Here is a 21,830-nt window from a genome sequence, read left to right as displayed (position 1 = left end):
GGGTCACTATGTGACACAGAATGCTGGACTTGATGGGCAGTTTACCATACATGTGATAAAATGTTCCAGATTTGTGATGGCCAGCGTTTTCTGTAAGCTGCGTGCGCGCGTGCCCCAAAATACCCCCCCGCGCACCCTTTTCCTTGGACGCATGCTCCCCATCCCCTGCCAGCCCACGGGGGGGGGGGCGGGGAGGTGCCGGCAGTAGGAGGAAAGGGAGCCGCGGCCGCCCCTGCCTCCCCACAGTGCCTCTGGCCCCCTCGCGCCCCTGGCCTCTCAGCTCTGCCCCCCGCCAGCCCGATCCACCCCCTCTCCTCCTCCGCTGCCTCCTGCCTTGGGGCGTGACTTCTCTTGCGGTGGTGGTGGCTGCGGCTTCTCGGGACGAAAACGCTTCCAGCCAAGGGGCTGAGAGAGAGGGCTTTCTCCATCCGCTTCGGGAATGCCCGCCCTGCCCCTCTCACAGCCCCTTCGCTGGGAGCGCTTTCATCCCAGACTTCCAGCAAGGGGGCTGCAGTAGAGGCAGGGCAGGCATTCACGAAGCGCTCGGAGAAAGCACTCTCGCAGCCCCCTCGCTGACAGAGAGAGAGAGGGAGAGAGAGAAAGTAAGTGAGAAAGAGAGAGAGAGAGAGAAAGGGGGGGAGAGATAGCAAGAGAGAGAAGAGAAAGCAAGCAAGAGAGATAGAAAGAAAGAGAGAGAGAGAAAGAAAGCAATAGAAAGAGAGAAAGAAAACAAGAGAGAAAGAGAGAGAGAGAGAGAGAGAAAGTGAGAAAAAGAGAGAGAGAGCAAGAGGGGGAGAGAGAAAGAGAGAGAAATGACTCTTGATTTAAAGCATATGGTAAAAAGCACCCAAATAATAACAGAGAAAAAAAACCCCAGCTGTTTGTTTGTTTGTGTGTGTGTGTGTGTGTGTGTGTGTGTGTGTGTGTGAACTCTTGAACCATTTCCAATAGCTCACCTGTAATTGGAAATGGTTCAAGAGTTCACACACACACACACACATACACAAGGGGGGAGGAGACAGGGATGGAAAAAGAGAAGATAGTAATAATAGTAACAGATTTTGGTTTTGTTTTATTATTAATTTCTTTTAATAAAAAAGGGGAATTTATTTATTTTATTTATTTATTATTTATTTATTTTTATTTATTTATTTACTTATTTATACTTCTATGCCGCCCAGTCCCAAAGGGACTGTCGCTCAGACATTATACTTTTTCGCCCACACCGGAAAAAAATTAGAGGGAACATTGGTGATGGCATTTCAAACATTCTGGGAACAGGTTTGGAAACATTTTTGGGTGCTGGAGCCCATCTACGTAGCCTCCTCCATAGCATCATGGAGTGGGAAAGGAACATACATAGCGTTCCATCTAATTGTAGGCATGAGGATCTTGTCACCATCATATCAAGGCATGACACAATTGTGGCTTCCTGGGGCATCTGGAGCGTCCTGGGGGTGTGCCATATTCCTGATTAATGTAAAGGCTGAATTAAGTTCCTCCCACCAGTGTTCCCTCTAATTTTTTGGGGAGGTGGGCGGAAAAGTATAGTGTTTGAGCGGCAGTCCCTTTGGGACTGGGCGGCACAGAAAAAATAAATAAATAAACAAACAAACAAACAAACAAACAAATAAAAAACCCACCGTTTTGCCTCAGAGAATTTCAAAATAAAATACTGTACTGTGTGTCTATAACAGTGAGCTCATAATAGGGCAACTCTATCAATATCAAAATGCCACTTAAATAGTTGAGCTAGTTTCAAACTAGATTTTGATTTTCTTTCTCTCTTCCTCACTCCCATTCTTTTTCTTTCTCTTTTCCTTCCTCTCTTTTTTCTATCTGTTTCTCTCTCTTCCTCTCTCTCTCCTTCCCTCTCACTCTTTCCCTCTCGGCTTCTGGGCAGGTTTGGAAAACTCTGAGTTGATGATGATTTTTAAGTGAGCGATTGCTCACTGCTCAGCTTAGAGGGAACTATGCCTCCCACTCACAATAAGCTAGACACTTCTTCTCTGGTCAGAACCAGAGTTGTGCAAAATAGGAAGAAATGGATTTCCACACTTGTATCAACCGCTATTCTGACTCTATTTGCACCCTTTTGCACCACAGTTGTGTCTGACCGCCTCCCAACTTGCACCTGGCCACCCATCTAGGTATCCTTAATTGTTTTCTGTCTGCCCAGGAAGTTGAAAGGATTGATTTTATGGAGACTGTGAGACTGTCTAGGTCACATGGATAGGGAAATAGGTTAGGGGCTCTTATCCTCCTGGTGCCCTATCAGATTTCTCTGATAATAAAGGAAATGTTTTCCAGATGTGAAGAATTATATCCTTTGGGGTGTCTCTCATCAGAATCATGCCATTTGCTGTACTTGGCAATGAGAAACAAAGGGAAAATCGAGATGTCTACCTTTGATCTTGTTACACTGCAAGGAAGAGCAAATTTTCACCCTAACTTCTCTGATAGCCCTTTAATTATTTGAGTATAGTTGTACTATCATACTTTAATCATCCAACTTTCTGGATGACATATCCAGTTTCTCTCCCTCCCCCCCCAAAAAAATCCTTCATTATAATACAACATACAGGATGTGTTCCAAAAATAATGCAATTTTAAAGCAATTTATTGAACAGATTTGCACAAACACTTAAAATTCTTCAAAGTACTGTCCTTGGGCTTCTGCACATTTTTTTCATCGACTCTGCCATGACTGGTATGCGCCCTGGAAGGCGTCTTCAGGGACCTCTCGCAAGGTCTTTGTCACTGCTGATTGGATCTCTTCTACGGACGAAAAATGGGTTCCTTTCAGGGCTGCCTTAATCTGAGGGAGCTGAAAGAAGTCTGCTGGGGCAACGTCAGGACTATGGGGGGTGGGGGGGTAGCGTTAGCACCTGGTGTTTGGCCAGGAACTCGCGGACTCAAAGACGAGTTGTTGTGATGGATTTGCCAGGTAGTGGATGAAAAGTCGGACACTTCTGTCGGAATCAACTCTTTATTCGTTCCAAAACAAGACAAGAATACTACCGACAACAATGCTTATATATTGACAACTCTGTGAGGTAAAGACCAGTCACGATCCACGTAACTTTCCCGCTCCCGGTTGACACGCCCCCCGACCAATAAGATGGGGCCGTTAATTATCACCACGGCTTGTTCTTACACCGTTTCCTGAATGAGGCAGAGACGTAACAGTGGAGATGTCTTTTCTTGTCCTGATCTCCCTTTTTTGGAGTCTTTCCAGCACATCCACATAGCAGGCAACGTTAACTGTCTGTCTTTGAGGAACAAACTCCTTATGGACCACTCCTTTACTGTCGCAAAAGACAATGAGCATTGTTTTCACTTTTGATTAGCTCATTCTCTCCTTTTGGGGCTTGTGGGACTGGTGGGTGTGCCACTCAGAGCTTTGGCGTTTTGTTTCTGGGTCATATTCAAAAACCCAGGTTTCATCACCAGTGATGACGTTGTTCAATTTCTATACGTGGCAAAAGTTCACTTGAAATTTCCGATTCCATTTTTTTTGGTGACACGGTCGGTGTGCAGAGGTTTACAATAACTGACGTTCTGCCGCTTCCATAGCTTGGAGAGCAATGAGACCAGTTTTGCAGCGAAGCTTAGCGTCCTCCCCACCTATTCCAAGTGCTTTAGTCCCACTCTGACCAATAGGAGCGGCGCAGGAAATTCAATTGCATTACTTTTGGAACGCACCCTCCAACCTCCTCCTCATTAATTAAGATACCCAAAGTAGGATTTATAATGTGAAACTATTAACAGAACAGAATAACAGAGTTGGAAGAGACCTTAGGGATTCTTCTAATCTAACTTCCTGATCAGGCAGGAAATTCTATACCATTTCAAACAAATTGTTGTCCAGTCTCTTCTTAAGAACCTCCAGCATTGGAATACCCACAATTTCTGGAGGCAAGTTGTTCCATTGATTAATTGTTCTAGCTGGTAGGACATTTCTCCTTAGTTCTAAGTGGATTTTTTTTCTTCATTAGTTTCCATCCATTGCTGCTTGTTCTGCCATCAGGTGCTTTGATTAGTTATTGGAATATTGCTATTATGTCGCCCTTCGTGTGACTTGGATACTACAGTTCAATTCTGTTATGCTCTGTTGAAAATGTACACTTATAATGTTGTAATTTATTTATTTATTTATTTATTTGTTTGTTTGTTTGTTTGTTTATTTAGTCAAGTACATATTGGAGGTATGTAAAAATATAATATTCATATACATGATAGTAATAAAACAAAATAAGAAGAAACAACAGATATAATAATATTCATATACATGACACTAGTAAAACAAAATAATAAGAAACATTAGATGTAATAATATTCATATACATGACACTGGTAAAAAATAAAAAGAAACATTAGGACACTGGACGGAAGGCACTCTGGTGCACTTATGCACACCCCTTGCTGACCTCTTAGGATCAGGAGAGGTCAACAGTGGATAGTCTAAGGATAAAGTTTGGGGGTTAGGAGATGATACTACAGTCTGGTAGTGAGTTCCATGCATCAACTATTCGGTTACTAAAGTCGTATTTCCTGCAGCTGAGTTTAGAGCGGTTTACATTAAGTTTGTATCTGTTGTGAGTTCATGTGTTGTTGAAGCTGAAGTAATTGTTGATAGGAAGGACATTGTAGCATATGATTCTCAACTTCATTTCCAGAATTCTCTGTCTTGCTCTATCTTTCACTCATGGTACAACCTAGGCTGGCGAAGAGCTCTGCAGAAGTTAAGCCTTTGCCTTCCCTTAGATTGATCTTAATCCAAGTCATGCCCAACTTCAAAAGTCTTTGAAATCTCCAGAAGATTCCATGTCGATGAAAGAAACTAGCAACGGAAGATTAAGTCCTTTTTGACTTTGCTCATACTAAAGCAGAGACTGTAGACTGCTCACTATTTTTTAACATCTCTAACCCCCCCCCCTTTTTTTTTTCTTTTTGTATCCCAAAAAACATTGGAATAGAGATGTGTTTGATTCTTGGGTTAAAATGGTTTATACAAGAAACACCCCCGATTTGGTGGTGGGGTATGAATGTTTGTCTGGTGGTGGGCACAATTCACAAAACACTTGTTTTATGTTGTGTGTGTCTTTATATTGTAAAAAATCAATAAAAATATTTTTTAAATAAATAAAAATATTTTTAAATAAATAAAAATATTTTTTAAAATAAATACAAATATTTTTTAAATAAATAAAAATATATTTTTTAAATAAATTAAAAAAAATAAAAAAAATAAAAAAAATTTTCAAAATAAATAAATAAAAAAATTTTTTTAAATAAATAAAAAAAATTTTTTAAATAAAAAATTTTTTTTTAAAAAATAAATACAAAATTTTTTTTTAAAAAAGAGATGTGTTTGATTCGATGGAAGTGGGATGTTTGGTTTGCTGCATATTCAGTAAAATCAGCTGAGAATTTCTGGGCACTTTAAGCTGATCAAATGTATTTATGGGATAAGCATTTGAGAAATACATGAAGTACACAGGTTTAGGCTGGGTTTCAAATGGGTACATAGTTGGGAGGTAATTGTAAACAGTGTTTTTCTCTTTTTGTCAGAACTGGAAGATTTAAACTTTACAAATCAACAAAACCTTTGTTATGATTGCTAATTGATTCATACATATACAAGAATCCAAACTTCCTTTCTATCTCTTTCTTGTTTAGTTTCCCTTGCTAGCTTTTCATATTTTCTTTGTTTATTACTTCACTTTTGATGTATTGATTGTTTTTTTTTTAAGGCAATTAAAAATTGCAATTTGGTGGCAGTTTGCAGCCCTGCAAATTAAATAGACAAAGCTGTCAGATACAATAGGGGAATTCAGATTGGGTAAAGTACTTTATTTATTTATTTATTTATTTATTTATTTATTTATTTATTTATTCATTCATTCATTCATTCATTCATTCATTCATTCATTCATTCATTTATTTATTTATTTATATTTGTATGCCGCCCCTCTCCGTAGACTCGGGGCGGCTCACCACAATAACAAGAACAATGTAAGAACAAATCCAATAATTTAAAAAACACTAAAAAACCCATTATTAAAAGCAAACAAACACGCAAACAATCCATGTATAAACTGTATAGGCCCGGGGGAAATGTGTCAGTTCCCCCATGCCTGACAGCAGAGATGGGTCTTAAGAACTTTACGAAAGGCAAGGAGGGTGGGGGCAGTTCTAATCTCCGGGGGGAGCTGGTTCCAGAGGGTCAGGGCCACCACAGAGAAGGCTCTTCCCCTGGGTCCCGCCAACTGACATTGTTTAGTCGACGGGACCTGTAGAAGGCCAACTCTGTGGGACCTAACCGGTCGCTGGGATTTGTGCAGCAGAAGTCGGTCCCGGAGGTATTCTGGTCCGATGCCATGAAGGGCTTTATAGGTCATAACCAACACTTTGAATTGTGCCCGGAAATTGATCGGCAACCAATGCAGACTGCGGAGTGTTGGTGTAACATGGGCATATCTTGGGAAGTCCATGATTGCTCTCGCAGCTGCATTCTGCACAATCTGAAGTTTCCGAACACTTTTCAAAGGTAGCCCCATGTAAAGAGCATTACAGTAGTTGAACCTCGAAGTGATGAGGGCATGAGTGACTGTGAGCAGTGAGTCCCGGTCCAGATAGGGCCGCAACTGGTGCACCAGGCAAACATGGGCAAACGCCCCCCTCGCCACAGCTGATTTTCTCTTCAACCCCCCCAAAATTAAAAAAAATGCTAACAAAGCAAAAGTTCTATAGTAAAATAATTTCAAGGAGCGTTGACTGTTGGATGTCCGATAACAGTATTATCAGTGTAGTATATAGATAATTGAAAGCAGAGATGGGATTCAGCAGGTTCAGAATCCTGGAATGCTGGAGAACTGGTAACAGAAATTTTGAGTACTGTACTTCGGAAAACCGGTAAATATCACCTCTGACTGGCCCTGGCCCTGTTTATTCTCTGCCTCCCGAGTCTCAGCTAATTGGGAGGAAATGGGGACTTGCAGTAACCTCCCCCTGCAATGGAGAGGGAATGGAGATTTTAGAATATCCTTCCCCTGCCACGCCCACCAAGCCACGCCCACAGAACCGGAAGTTTAAAAAAATGTTAAAACCCACCACTGCTTGCAAGACACATATTCTGAAAAGGAAAGAAGGATCAATACCAGAAATGCAGAAAATGAAAATCCTCTTAGGTGAAAATGATTCAGCATCCAATAAGGGTCAGAAGAAAAGGATCTTTCCCCTCAATCCATTTGTTATAACCGATGTGGCTAGCCTGTGGCCCTTAAGCTTCTTGTTCTGCACCCTGACTCCTTCCCTAAGATTATGCTGTCAAAATTGGCAACCCGCTCAATGATAATGTCACATTTGTTTATGCTTCTTTCCACAAACAAATACATCCTACGAGTTTGCAAAGCTTCCCGCAAGCTAATTTATTGGGAAATGAAATGACTTCAAAAAGACATAGAAACATAGAAGAAAAAGACCTCAGGGTTCATCTAGTCTGCCCTTATACTATTTCCTGTATTTTATCTTAGGATGGATATACAGTATGTTTATCCCAGGCATGTTTAAATTCAGTTACTGTGGATTTACCAACCACGTCTGCTGGAAGTTTGTTTCAAGCATCTATTACTCTTTCAGTAAAATAATATTTTCTCATGTTGCTTCTGATCTTTCCCCCAACTAACCTCAGACTGTGTCCCCTTGTTCTTGGGTTCACTTTCCTATTAAAAATCCCTCCTGAACCTTATCTAACCTTTTAACATATTTAAATGTTTCGATCATGCCCCCCCCCCTTTCCCTTCTCTCATTCCAGACTATACAGATTGAGTTCATTAAGTCTTCCCTGATACGTTTTATGCTTAAGACCTTCCACCATTTTTGCAGCCCATCTTTGGACCCGTTCAATTTTAAAACAACATGTCGAGCTAGTGCAGAAGTTGGGGGGGGGGATTATTGACTCGTCACACTATCAGTAGAAGCCCTGATGATTATGAGAATTTGGAAGGGGAGATTTTCACGAGGGAGCAGATCTAGCCACAAAGCATTCTTTCAAGAGGTTCAAAGTCATCCTTTGTCTACCACCTGGGCCGAAGCAGGAGGAGGAGTTGCCATGCTGGTACAACCTGAGTGAGCAACATGACAAGTTTAGGAGTGGGGGCAAGGAGCAGAAATGAGAGAGGAACTACCACTGCCCCTCAATCTATATATTGACAGTGATTAGATAAGTAGTTGAATCTTCTAAGCTTGAATGCTTTATTGTTACTGGTACATATGTAAAGGCTCTGTTAAGGTTGATTCCACACTCTGTGGCTTAGAACTGCCATGGAACGCACTGCTAAGCTGGATGCGGTATGCATATGGTATTTCTCTTTATTGATGTTCAATAAAATATCATAAAAGATTGGTAACTGAATGAATGGGATGATCAGCACCAGAAGGAGCAACCTTAGAGCTGAGAATGAACAAGCAATAACCATGTCTTTCTTGGGTTCAACCTTCACTTTGTTCTCCTAAATATGTTTTTTCCTAGAAGCAACTGGACTTTCTGGTTAATAATAATAATAATAATAATAATAATAATAAGAAGAAGAAGAAGAAGAAGAACAACAACAACAACAACAACAACAACAACAACAGAGTTGGAAGGGACTTTGAAGGTCTTCTAGTTCCTGCTTATGCAGGAAAGCCTACACTACTTCAGGCAGATAGTTATCCAACATCTGCTTAATAACCTCCAGTGTTAGGGCATTCACAACCTCTGGAGGTAAGCCGTTTCACTGGTCAACCATTCTGACTGTCAGGAAATTTCTCCTTAGCTCTAAGTTGCTTCTCTCCTTGTTTAGTTTCCATCCATTGCTTCTTGTTCTACCCTCAGGTGCTTTGGAGAATAATTTGACCCCTCAGATATTGGAACACTGCTATACTGTCTCCCCTGGTCCTTCTTTTCATTAAACTATCCATGCTCAGTTCTTACAACCGTTCTTCATATGTTTTAGCCTTCAGTCCCCTAATCATCTTTGTCGCTCTTCTCTGCTCTTCTTTTGTTTGAAGACTTTTGCTTCTCATTCAAGAGGTTTCTTCAGCTCTGACTGGAAGGTAGGGAATGGAATGAGTTCCTTCCAGTTTGCACCAGTTCTATAGAGCCGGGAGTAAACCAGTGGTGACATCAGAGAGCCGGTTCTGTTGGCGCCATCTTTTTTTGGATTCTTTTTTAAAAAAATTTGCTGGCTTTTCTTTCTGCTCATCGGTGAAGGGCTGCAAAAAAAATTTCTACCACACTGTGGGCATGGCTTATTTTGTGGGTGTGGTTTGCTGGCCATGTGTCCTGGTGGGAGTGGCTTGATGATCATGTGACTGGGGAGTGGCTCAAAGGTCATGTGACTGGCTTAAAGGTGGCCAACTTGACGTCACTCGTGTCAAGAGTTAGGGTGCCTGGCCTCTCTTTGCCTCAAAGAGATACAATTTCCCTATCTATTGACTATTACTGAACATCCAAAATATACTTGGCCTTCTCCGGGTCCCGTCGACTAAACAATGTCATTTGGTGGGATCCAGGGAAAGATCCTTCTCTGTGGCAGCTCCAACCCTCTGGAACCAACTCCCCCCAGAGATCAGAATTGCCCCCACCCTCCTCACCTTTCATAAGCTCCTTAAAACCCACCTCTGTCATCAGGCATGGGGGAACTGAGATATTCTCTTCCCCCTAGGCCTATACAATTTATGCATGGTATGTTTGTGTGTATGTTTGGTTTTTAAATTAGAATCTTTTAAACTATTTTAAATATTAGATTTATTATATGTTGTTTCACTATTGTTGTTAGCCGCCCCGAGTCTACGGAGAGGGGCAGCATACAAATCTAACAAATAAATAAATACTCTTTAATTCTATGCATATATGCCATGTGTACATACATATTACACACAGGCACACAAAAATATACATTATCTACTATATAAACTGTATGTGTATGTACGCGCGCGCACACACACACACACACACAGCTCTTCTAAAATTATACACATTCAACTCATTTATTGCAATAGGAAAAACATACCCAGAGCCTAGAAGGGGGGGGGGGGGGAAGAAAAAAAATCAAAATTTTTCTACTGGTTCTGCGTACCTGACTGTACCCATAGGAGCCCATCACTGATGTTTATGCACAGAAGCCAAGTTTTCGGCACTGCACGTGTGCTACCATCTTGTTTTTTGCATGCAGGGCCGTATGGCATGGCCGTGTGGTGTTCAATATGTGCACAGCCTCATGGCGAGGGAGGAAGTGTGGTAAGTTAGAACCCACCCTGGAATGGAAGGATTTCTACTTCGTGCAGACAGTCATTTGCATATTCTTTTTAGTGAGTCATTTGAGGTTTATCTGGGTCATTGCAGGGTCACCTAAGGAGTGCAAATGGGTGTGCAACCTTCTAGGAATTGTTGAAAGGACTGTGTTGTCCTGGATACAGATATTGTCATGTTCCTTCCTCCTCTGTTGAGTCACAGTTCAGTTTTGACATAGGTGGCCTCTTTGACCCCTGTTTATTTATTTTATTTTATTTCATTTCATTTCATTATTTTATCTTATCTTATCTTATCTTATCTTATCTTATTTTATTTTATTTTATTTTGTCCAATACACAATGAGAGTTTTAGTGGGTATATATATATATATAAACACATAGTAAAATAAAAGATGAAGGTTATAGAGGAGATACTCATAGTAAAATATATCTATGAAAGAATAGAAAAGAAGATATAGTAATAGAACATATCAATGAAAGAATAGAAGAAGAGATATAGGAATAGAAGAAAGATATAGGAGATATAGGAGAGCAATAGGACAGGGGACGGAAAGCACTCTAGTGCACTTGTACTCGCCCCTTACTGACCTCTTAGGAATCTGGATAGGTCAACCGTAGATAATCTAAGGGTAAAATGTTGGGGGTTTGGGGATGACACTATGGAGTCTGGTAGTGAGTTCCACGCTTCAACAACTTGGTTACTGAAGTCATATTTTTTACAGTCAAGTTTGGAGCAGTTAATACTAAGTTTAAATCTGTTGTGTGCTCTTGTGTTGTTGTGGTTGAAGCTGAAGTAGTCGCCGACAGGCAGGATGTTGCAGCATATCATCTTGTGGACAATACTTAGATCTTGTTTAAGGCGTCTTAGTTCTAGGCTTTCTAGGCCCAGGATTGAAAGTCTAGTCTCGTAGGGTATTCTATTTTGAGTGGAGGAATGAAGGGCTCTTCTGGTGAAGTATCTTTGGACACTTTCAAGGGTATTAATGTCTGAGATGCGATATGGGTTCCAAACAGATGAGCTGTATTCGAGGATGGGTCTGGCAAAAGTTTCAAACCAGCAGCTCTCTCTGTTCAAAATGTGGACTCTACCATCCAGTCAGAGTTGAAGAAGCGCGCACACACACACACACACAGCTCTTCTAAAATTATACACATTCAACTCATTTATTGCAGTAGGAAAAACATACCCAGAGCCTAGAAGGGGGGGGGGGGAAAGAAAAAAAATCAAAATTTTTCTACTGGTTCTGCGTACCTGACTGTACCCATAGGAGCCCATCACTGATGTTTATGCACAGAAGCCAAGTTTTCGGCACTGCACGTGTGCTACCATCTTGTTTTTTGCATGCAGGGCCGTATGGCATGGCCGTGTGGTGTTCAATATGTGCACAGCCTCATGGCGAGGGAGGAAGTGTGGTAAGTTAGAACCCACCCTGGAATGGAAGGATTTCTACTTCGTGCAGACAGTCATTTGCATATTCTTTTTAGTGAGTCATTTGAGGTTTATCTGGGTCATTGCAGGGTCACCTAAGGAGTGCAAATGGGTGTGCAACCTTCTAGGAATTGTTGAAAGGACTGTGTTGTCCTGGATACAGATATTGTCATGTTCCTTCCTCCTCTGTTGAGTCACAGTTCGGTTTTGACATAGGTGGCCTCTTTGACCCCTGTTTATTTATTTTATTTTATTTCATTTCATTTCATTATTTTATCTTATCTTATCTTATCTTATCTTATCTTATTTTATTTTATTTTATTTTATTTTGTCCAATACACAATGAGAGTTTTAGTGGGTATATATATATATATATAAACACATAGTAAAATAAAAGATGAAGGTTATAGAGGAGATACTCATAGTAAAATATATCTATGAAAGAATAGAAAAGAAGATATGGTAATAGAACATATCAATGAAAGAATAGAAGAAGAGATATAGGAATAGAAGAAAGATATAGGAGATATAGGAGAGCAATAGGACAGGGGACGGAAAGCACTCTAGTGCACTTGTACTCGCCCCTTACTGACCTCTTAGGAATCTGGATAGGTCAACCGTAGATAATCTAAGGGTAAAATGTTGGGGGTTTGGGGATGACACTATGGAGTCCGGTAGTGAGTTCCACGCTTCAACAACTTGGTTACTGAAGTCATATTTTTTACAGTCAAGTTTGGAGCAGTTAATACTAAGTTTAAATCTGTTGTGTGCTCTTGTGTTGTTGTGGTTGAAGCTGAAGTAGTCGCCGACAGGCAGGATGTTGCAGCATATCATCTTGTGGACAATACTTAGATCTTGTTTAAGGCGTCTTAGTTCTAGGCTTTCTAGGCCCAGGATTGAAAGTCTAGTCTCGTAGGGTATTCTATTTTGAGTGGAGGAATGAAGGGCTCTTCTGGTAAAGTATCTTTGGACACTTTCAAGGGTGTTAATGTCTGAGATGCGATATGGGTTCCAAACAGATGAGCTGTATTCGAGGATGGGTCTGGCAAAAGTTTCAAACCAGCAGCTCTCTGTTCAAAATGTGGACTCTACCATCCAGTCAGAGTTGAAGAAGCTTCTCGGATGAAAAGCGAAACGTCTTCAAAGAAAAACCAGAAAGTCCAGTTGCCTCTTGGGAAAAAAAAACCCCACCTTTGGGACAACCATGAATTGGATGACTGAGAACCTCCATAGACACTTCATTTTTTTCATTCTATCCAGGCCCCAAGATCTTGTAGCCACCCCAAAGACCTCCCTCAAGCAGAATTCTCCTAGAAGCTTCAGGTACAGGTAATCCTTGACTTACAACCATTAGTTTAGAGAAAGTTGAAAGTTACAAGAGTACTGGAATGATTGAATTCACACTTAGCAACCATTGCAGCATTCATCTTGTCCCTGTGGAATTGTGATCCCTGGGATTAAAATGTGAATAATTGGCAACTGACTCATACCTTATAATGGCTGCAGTGTCCCAGGTTCATATGATCACTTTTGGTGACCTTCTAACAAGCAAAGACAATGGGGAAGCCGGATTCACTTTACAACTGGATTACTAACTTTAACAACTGCACTAATTCACTTAACAACTATTATGATTGTGATTGTGATTGTGATGATGGTTAACAATACAACACAGCAAACAAGATCACTATGTTGGATTTTGTATTTCACCACCAGTCGGGCGCTTCCCAAGCACCTAGGACTGCGTGCTTTAGCGGCGAATTATGTCTGCTAATCCTAGTAAAGCGGCCTTTTGCAATTGACAGATGGTGATTTTATCAATTCCGACGGTTTTCAAATGTCCTCTGAGATCCTTTCGCACTGCGCTCAGTGTGCCTGGGACCACTTTCACTGGCTTATGCCAAAGTCGTTGCAGCTCAATTTTCAATTATGGTTATGGTTATGGTTATGGTTGTGGTTGTGGTTATGTTATTATGATTAATTGTATTTATATGACACTCATTCCAAAATGGACTCAGAATGCCTAACAAGAGACGTAAGGTCTACGGAGAGGGGCGGAATACAAATCTAATAATAAATAAATAAATAAATAAATAAATAAATAAATAAATAAATAAATAAATAAATAAATAAATAAGTAAGTAAGTAAGTAAATAAATAAACAAACAAACAAACAAACAAACAAACAAACAAATACAACAATAGTAAAATGCAATCAAAATACAACAATAAAATCAATAATATAATAAAGCAATAACATCATAAAGCGAGCCCTACATCCATTACAGTCAATCTAATTTCAGGCCTGCCAGAAAAGCCAGGTCTTAGTGGCTTTCTGGAAGACCGGTAGGCCAGGAAAGTTGTACAATGGGGTAAAACTCACTTAACAACTGTCTGACTTAGCAATAGAAATTTTGGGCTCAATTGTGGTCATAAGTTGAGGACTATCTGTAGAAGGGGGGAGACTGAGTCTCACAGTGCTGCATGAAGTGTAATAATCAGCCCAACATCCCTTCCAGCATCTAGAATTATCCCAAAGAGCATCTAGAATTATCCCAAAGAATCCTCAGCCTTCGCAGGCAGAGCAAAGAATACCATGATTGGTACTATCAAAGTCAACTAAGAGTTCTATGTCCATTCCAGGTCCCAACAAAACTCATTCATCAATGACCAATGCCGTTTCCATCCTTCCATATTTTTCCTTTGCAGAGCCCCAATATTCAGAGCTTATGGGAAGTTTATCATTGACCAGAATGTTTAATTCAACCTACCCACTCTCTTGAGGCTCTTAGCTGTTGTGGTTGGCTCTGGGCCAGCTCCTGCAGTGGGGAATTTTGATGTTGATTTATGGGAATCTTCGGTTTATCGGAGACCTGTTTTGTTGCCAGCAGAATCGGATAGTGAAGTTGGCTCACATTCAGGGACAGATAGTGGGGGAGAGGAAACAGATGGGGAGATGCGTGCAGCCAGTCTACCAGTCAGTGCTCCAATTAGTGAGTCATCAGAATCGGAAGAGGACCCACTTGTGGATGCCCGTGTGCATAGGTTTGTGGCACGAAGGGAACAGTTGCGCAGGCGTCTCAGAAGATAAGTGAGCACACCTGTTCAAGGGGTAATTATGTTAATGAGCTTGTGATAAATATGGGCATTGGGAAGTGTGGGCTGTGGGCGTTTATCTGTTTGGGAAAGAGAGACTTCTGAAAGACGATTGCTACAGCGTATTCAAGGGCTTTTAGTTAACTTTGGGATATTTCATGGTCAAAGAACTCTTTTGGCGTGTGTGGCTGTGTGGATTTTACAGCTGTCTTATCTACTTTGTTTTAGCACGCTTCCGCATCAAAGTAATTTCACGTGAGAGCGATTTGACTCCTCTCGGAGCTTGCGTTATAAGATTGTTTTATAAACTTGCTTAATTCCTTTTGACTGTGTGTGTGTTTGAAACTTATTCCAAACTCACTGGGGGCTAATTCCCAATAGCCTGGCATAACACTAGCCAAAAGGAGATTCTCTCTCTAGGACCAAAGTATGACTTGCCAAGTTTGAAAAGACCAAGCTATTAAGGATAACCTTAATAGTTCTGCTGTGACCTAGAGTTGGACTTTCTTCACAATCAAGAGGTTGTGATTTCAATCCTAGGTAGAGGCAGATGTAAGAGTCTCCTGCTTGGACAAGGGGTTGGACTAGATGACCTGCTCTAGATGACCAGATTGCCCAAACTGTTAGCAACCCACTGGTGATGTAATTTTGGCATCATGGATACGGTTCTGTCTGGGCCAATCCATGCACGCAGCCTTTTTTTCTGAATTTTTGGCCAATTTTACTCTGTTTGGATGGCTTTCCTCATTCTGTGCTGTTAAAAAAGCCCTCTCGCCTACCCCCTCTTTATTTCTTCAGCTGAAGCACAGTTGATAAGTTCCTAAACTGTGTTTTGGGCTAAATTCAGAGCATGCATGGAAGTGAAATCGCGCAAAGGGACATCGCAATGCAAAACAGTGGCAAAGTTAAGTGGAACCCACCCCTGACCTTCAAAGTCCCTTCCAACTCTGTTACTCTGTTAATTCTACTTTAAAGCAACAAGGGATAGAATGGACTAAATATCTTGTACCTTGGTACCTTGGCACCCAACTGCTTTGAAGCTCATTAGATTTGGTACTCAACACATTTGGACGTGAAAACTTTGTTCCAATACTTATGGTTTGTTTTGTACTCAACACACAAGCCAACATGTCATTGTTGGCTACTTTGTAACTCACTACATTATTCCTTATGGGGAAAATTGGTTTGGTACTCATTGTTTTTTGTACTCATCCTGCCTCCAGGAACCAATTAACTACGAGTACCAAAGTATCATTGATAGCATTTTATTTCTGAGTTGAGAAAACAAAGTACACTAAGTCAAATCAGCTTCCATATCAGATAAAGTATCTTAATCAATAAAGCTTTGCATGGACTGTATGCTCAGGAACATGAAAATCAGTAAATAAAAAGTAATCTTACCTTTTTGATATCTGTGCTGGTACCAAGTCCAATCACCGGGATAGTATTCCCATCGTTCAGTCTCAAATGATGGCTTTTGGAGGTAAATTGACTCATGGTGATGCAAATAGGCTACCTGTAATTTTTCTCCTGTGTTTCTGCAGCTAAACTCCTTAAGGAAACAATAGTCTTCTATATGTAACTTGGAAACTTTTTTCTCTCAGCAGCGACTGTAAGGAAAGAGAAAAGTTCTATGCAACTAACTGCCACTGAACCTGTTGTAGAACACTGAGCAAATATTTACTATTAAATACTGATACAATACGTCCTTGACATTTCATTGGCAGAAATCACAATGACATTTCATTGACAGAGAGCAAAGAGTGTCCAAACTCAAAAGCACAGCACGTTTGAAATGCAGCCTTTAGGTTTTAAGCGACATGGATGGGGGCAAAGATTGTCAGTATGGTAGAGAGAAAGGCAGCTAAGGTAAAGCTTTAACCAAGCTCTTTGTAAATCATCAACAACCTAGATGAGGAAATAGAAGAGGAATTTTTTTTAAAAAATAAAAGTTTTTATTTACAAATATACAGAACATAAAAGACAATCGTAACAGTTGACAATTGAAAGGTAATACATTACAAGATGTCTGGATGTAATAATATAACAATTAATAAACATATAGACTTACAAAAAAAGGGATAGAAAGAAAATAGAGAGAAGAGGGAGGGAAAAGAAAAGGAGGAGAAGCAAAGGAGAGAAAAGAAAAAGAGAGAAGGGTGGGCGAGTGTACAGTGGAGCTGTGTTAAGCATATGAACTAATTTTAAATTTATTAGCTCATTACCTTAGATCAAGATTAGTCATATAGATAGGTAGAAGCAAGCGTTGAATTAATCACAGTATAGGGATTTTGAAACTAGAAGTAAAATTTCATATTTATATATCTAATATCTCTTGCAACTATCAGAAAAGGAAAGGAAAGGTTTTATACCAGATTTGTGCCTGATATAATATATACAGATTATTCCATTGTTTAAGTAGATTGTTCTCTTTTTTTTAACCACTTGTAGAGGGGATCCCAACAATGGTTAAATGAAGACTCGGTTTCATTTCTGACTGCCATGGTTAGCTTAGTCATCTCTGCACAGTATTTGATTTTCTTTACTATTGCATCTTTTGGGGGTATATCTTCATTTTTCCACCACTGCGCGAATGTTAGTCTGGCTGCAGTGGTTAGATGAATAATTAGGTGTATTTGAGTTTTGGGAAGATTTTGTCTGAGAATACCAAGAAGGAAGCATTCCGGAGTTTTATCTATTTTTGAATTAAGTATTTCCTCTATCCAGAGTCCAATTGTATTCAAGTAAATCTGTGATTTTTTACATTGCCACCATAGGTGGAAGTAAGTACCTGGTTCTTGATGGCATTTCCAGCAGTTGGTTATTTAATTTAGCTAATTTTATTGGGGTGATGTGCCACCTATAGTACATTTTAATTAAATTTTCTTTATAGGATGTAGCTATAGTTAATTTGTAATTTCTATTCCATAATAGTTGCCATTCTTCATCTTTAATTTCTGTTTTAAGATCAAGGTTCCATTGTTCGATATTTATTTTTATATTGGTGTTATCAAATTCATTAGAGGTTAAATAGCAGTAAAAAAATTTAATCAATTGATCCTGGGATCCTATACATATTTTATCTATAGAGGAGGAATTAATTAAATTTGCAGACAACACCAATCTGGCAGGAGTGGCCAATACCCCAGAGCAGGGGTCCCCAAACTTTTTACGCAGGGGGCCAATTCACTGTCCCTCAGACTGTTGGAGGGACGGACTATAAAAAAAAAACCCTATGAAAAAATCCCTATGCACACTGCACATATTTCCATAAATTATACTTTTCTATAATTTCATTCAATATTTCCAAGCTCAATTAATTTTCAGGCACTTAGCATTTACTATTATTAACTTTCATCAATCTTCCACATTTCCAAGTATATTTTAAATTCATAATGCAAACTCATAAAATCATACAGTACATATCATAAACCCCTTAATTATCATATAAGCTCAAAATACGGAAAGATCTTGACTGACTTGTACAGTGGGCCCAAACAAACAAAATGAAGTTCAACGTAGAGAAAAACAAAATCCTACAAAACATACATACAAACTGGGTGAAACCACACTCAACACAAGTAACTGTGAGAGAGATCTAGGAGTCTTACTAGACAACCAACTAAACATGAGCCAGCATTGTGCAGCAGTAGCTAAAAAAACTCAACACAATATTGAGCTGCATCAATAGAGGGATACAATCTAGGACTAAGGAGGTAATAATGCCACTCTATGATACCCTAGTCAGACCACACCTACAGTACTGTATTCAATTGTGGGCTCCACACTACAAAAAAGACATTAAAACTAGAATGATAAAGGGATTGGAAACCATAACATATGGGGAAAGGTTGCAGGAACTGGGCATGGATAGTCTAGTAAAGAGGAGAACCAGGAGGGACATGATAGCATTATACAGATACTTGAGGAGTTGCCACATAGAAGAGGGGGTCATGTTGTTTTCCAGGGCACCAGAGGGTCAGACCAGAAGCAACAGATGGAAGCTGACCAAGGAGAGATTCAACCTGGAAATAAGGAAGAACTTTCTGACGGTGAGAGCGATCAACCGGTGGAACGGCCTGCCTGCGGAGGTTGTGAACGCCCCAACACTAAGGAGATTGGACTGCCATATGTCTGGGATTGTATAGGGTCTCCTGCAGCAGCAGGAAGTTGGACAACAAGACCCACAGGGTCCCTTTCAATGATAGATAGATAGATAGATAGATAGATAGATAGATAGATAGATAGATAATTTATTGGATTTGTATGCCGCCCCTCTCCGTAGACTCGGGGCGGCTAACAACAGTAATAAAAACAGCATATAACAATCCAATATTAAAACAGTTAAAAACCCTTATTATAAAACCAAACATACATACAGACATACCATGCATAAAATTGTAAAGGCCTAGGGGGAAAGAGTATCTCAGTTCCCCCCATGCCTGGCGGAGAGGTGGGTTTTAAGAAGCTTACGAAAGGCAAGGAGGGTGGGGGCAATTCTAATCTCTGGAGGGAGTTGGTTCCAAAGGGCCGGGGCCGCCACAGAGAAGGCTCTTCCCCTGGGTCCCGCCAAGCAACATTGTTTAGTTGACGGGACCCGGAGAAGACCCACTCTGTGGGACCTAACTGGTCGCTGGGATTTGTGCAGCAGAAGGCGGTCCCTGATAGATAGATAGATAGATAGATAGATAGATAGATAGATAGATAGATAGATAGATAGATAGATAGATAGATAGTGTTCTGTCTGGGTCCCTCCAGCAAACACCAACCCAAAAAGAGAATCCAGACACACTGGTAAAAATCAAAGGCAGTTTATAGAATTCAAAGCAAACACAGGTAACAGAAAATGTCCTTACACACAGGAACACGCTGAAACTTCAAAGATGTTTCACGAAGGCCATGAAGTAAAACAGGATTCTTGCTGTCAAAAACAACGCTGGAGATAACAAACATACGCCTCCCCCAAGTCTTCCAGTCTTCTAGGCCTCAAGCCAAGATCAGAGACGCCGAGAAGCAAAGCAGGGTCACAGGACTTTCAAGTTGATAACTCTCCACCTGGCTAAAAGGGCTTGCCTGCCTTTTAAACTCTGCTGAGGAGAACCACACCCAAACCCAGCTGTTGCCAATTCAATGATGCCAATACCTTTCTAATTGGTCCCGTCTCTGAGCTGTACGTCTCTGTCTTATGTCAATTATAGCCTGTGCTTCCTCATCCAATGAAGCCAGGCTACTGGCTGGGGAGAGGGCCCCCCCTGGGGTTTCAGGCTGCTCCCCCTCATCCTCTTCCTGACGTTCCTCTCCCCCGTCTGCCTGGTCCTCCCCCTCCTGTTCACTGTCCTCCTCCTCCGGGCCTGGATCCAGCAGAGACACGGCCGGTCCCTGAGGAGCCTCAGGCTGAATCACAACAGATAGATAGTTAGTTAGTTAGTTAGTTAGATAGATAGATAGATAGATAGATAGATAGATAGATAGATAGATAGATAGATAGATAGATAGATAGATAGATAGATAGATAAATCTTATTTTATCATTGGCACTGAATGCCTAGTATGAACAACTGGGGGTGATTGTGGCTGATAGCACTAGCAATAGCAATAGCACTTAAACTTATATACTGCTTTACAGTGCTTTGCAGACCTCTCTAAGCGGCTTACAGAATCAGCATATTTTCCCCAACAATCTGGGTCCTCGTTTTACGAAACTCAGAAGAACTGAAGACTGATTCAACCTTCAGCTGGTCAGGCTCAAACTCCTGGCACAGGGCAGAGTTAGTCTGCAACACTGCATACTAACCATGGCACCATCAGGACTCCCTGCTCCTCTTGAAGGGTAGATGCAGGATGAAAGTTTTGCACGAGTTTCTCCTTTTCTATCATCACAGACAAAGAAAAATGGCATTGCAGGGGGTACGGAGTAATCCCTGACCTCAGTAGCTTTCATGGAGATGTGAAGATATGGGGATTTCACCAGGAGAATAATTGACAGTCAACCTTTTTATCCAAGACAGAGACTATCAATATTACGAAAGTATCTTGTGAAATTGCAATTGTGGGCTCTCTGACTACTATCAATAGTATTATTGCTGACATCAACCAAGCAGATCTGGATTACTATGCTGGATGAAGCCGGTCAGTGTGAATTAAATAAAGAGCAGAAAAACTTTCTGCTTTCTTTCTAAATGTGCCGAAATAGATGTGCTAACCAAAAACTTAGATGGGAAAGAAGAAACAGATTATTATAGAGTTTGGGATAAATTCTATAATTGGTTTAAACAAAGAAATAATTAAATAAGTGAAATAGAATGCAAAGTTCAAAAGATTAATAATCAATACATTTATCTCTTTTCTCAATAATTGGAAACTAGATTTTCTCAGTTATTTGGTTTTTTTCCCATTTTATTCTCTTTCAAGTTTTCCCTCTAAAATTTTTCTTTTCTTTTTTCTTTCATAAAATGTACAGTATTTACAGTGAATACAGACTAAAATGTTTTCAATTTGATGTAAAAACATATATAACTCCACGTGTGCTTCTGATGAAAATCAGGATATAAACCATCCCGTATATGTGTAATTTTTTTATGTTTGTGTGTTTTTATATGTCTGTTTCATTTTAAATAAAATAAATAAAAATAAATTTAGAAAGAGCAGAAAAGTTTTAGCCAAGTTACTGATATGGTTTGATCCGAGCTGTCTTATTTGTTTAATAACGTATAGGTAGTCCTTAACTTACAACTTTAGTGAGTGTTCAAAGTTACAAAGCACTGAAAAATGACATGACAGTTTTTCACACTTATAACTAGTGATGGGTGAACCCAACAGTGTTCGGGTCCGGCAAGTTTGGATGAATTTTACGCAAAATTCGGCTGAACCTGAACCGAACTCGAACTCAAACCCGAACGGGGAATCCCTCCCACGAATCCAGGAAGTGATCACCTTGGCGTCCTTAACAATCTGCCGGTGACGTCAAACCTCCGAACGCCGAACACGACCCCGAACTTTGCCCG

General features: G+C 40.3%; 1 protein-coding gene across 1 annotated transcript in view; it reads right to left on the bottom strand.

Annotated features, from left to right (window-relative positions):
- Positions 1–16,494, bottom strand: part of AKR1D1 (aldo-keto reductase family 1 member D1) — an 83,360-nt gene extending 66,866 nt beyond the window's left edge. Inside the window, exon 1 of the mRNA XM_070756314.1 lies at positions 16,229–16,494. Coding sequence (XP_070612415.1) covers positions 16,229–16,324 — 96 coding nt within the window. The 5' untranslated portion in view covers positions 16,325–16,494. The remainder of the gene's footprint in view (positions 1–16,228) is intronic.
- Between the last annotated feature and the right edge of the window lie 5,336 nt (positions 16,495–21,830).

Source organism: Erythrolamprus reginae, chromosome 6 (assembly GCF_031021105.1).
Source record: "Erythrolamprus reginae isolate rEryReg1 chromosome 6, rEryReg1.hap1, whole genome shotgun sequence".
Taxonomy (NCBI): Eukaryota; Metazoa; Chordata; class Lepidosauria; order Squamata; family Dipsadidae; genus Erythrolamprus; species Erythrolamprus reginae.
Note: the sequence above shows the minus strand (reverse complement) of the source record. Positions and strands in the feature narration are given on the sequence as shown.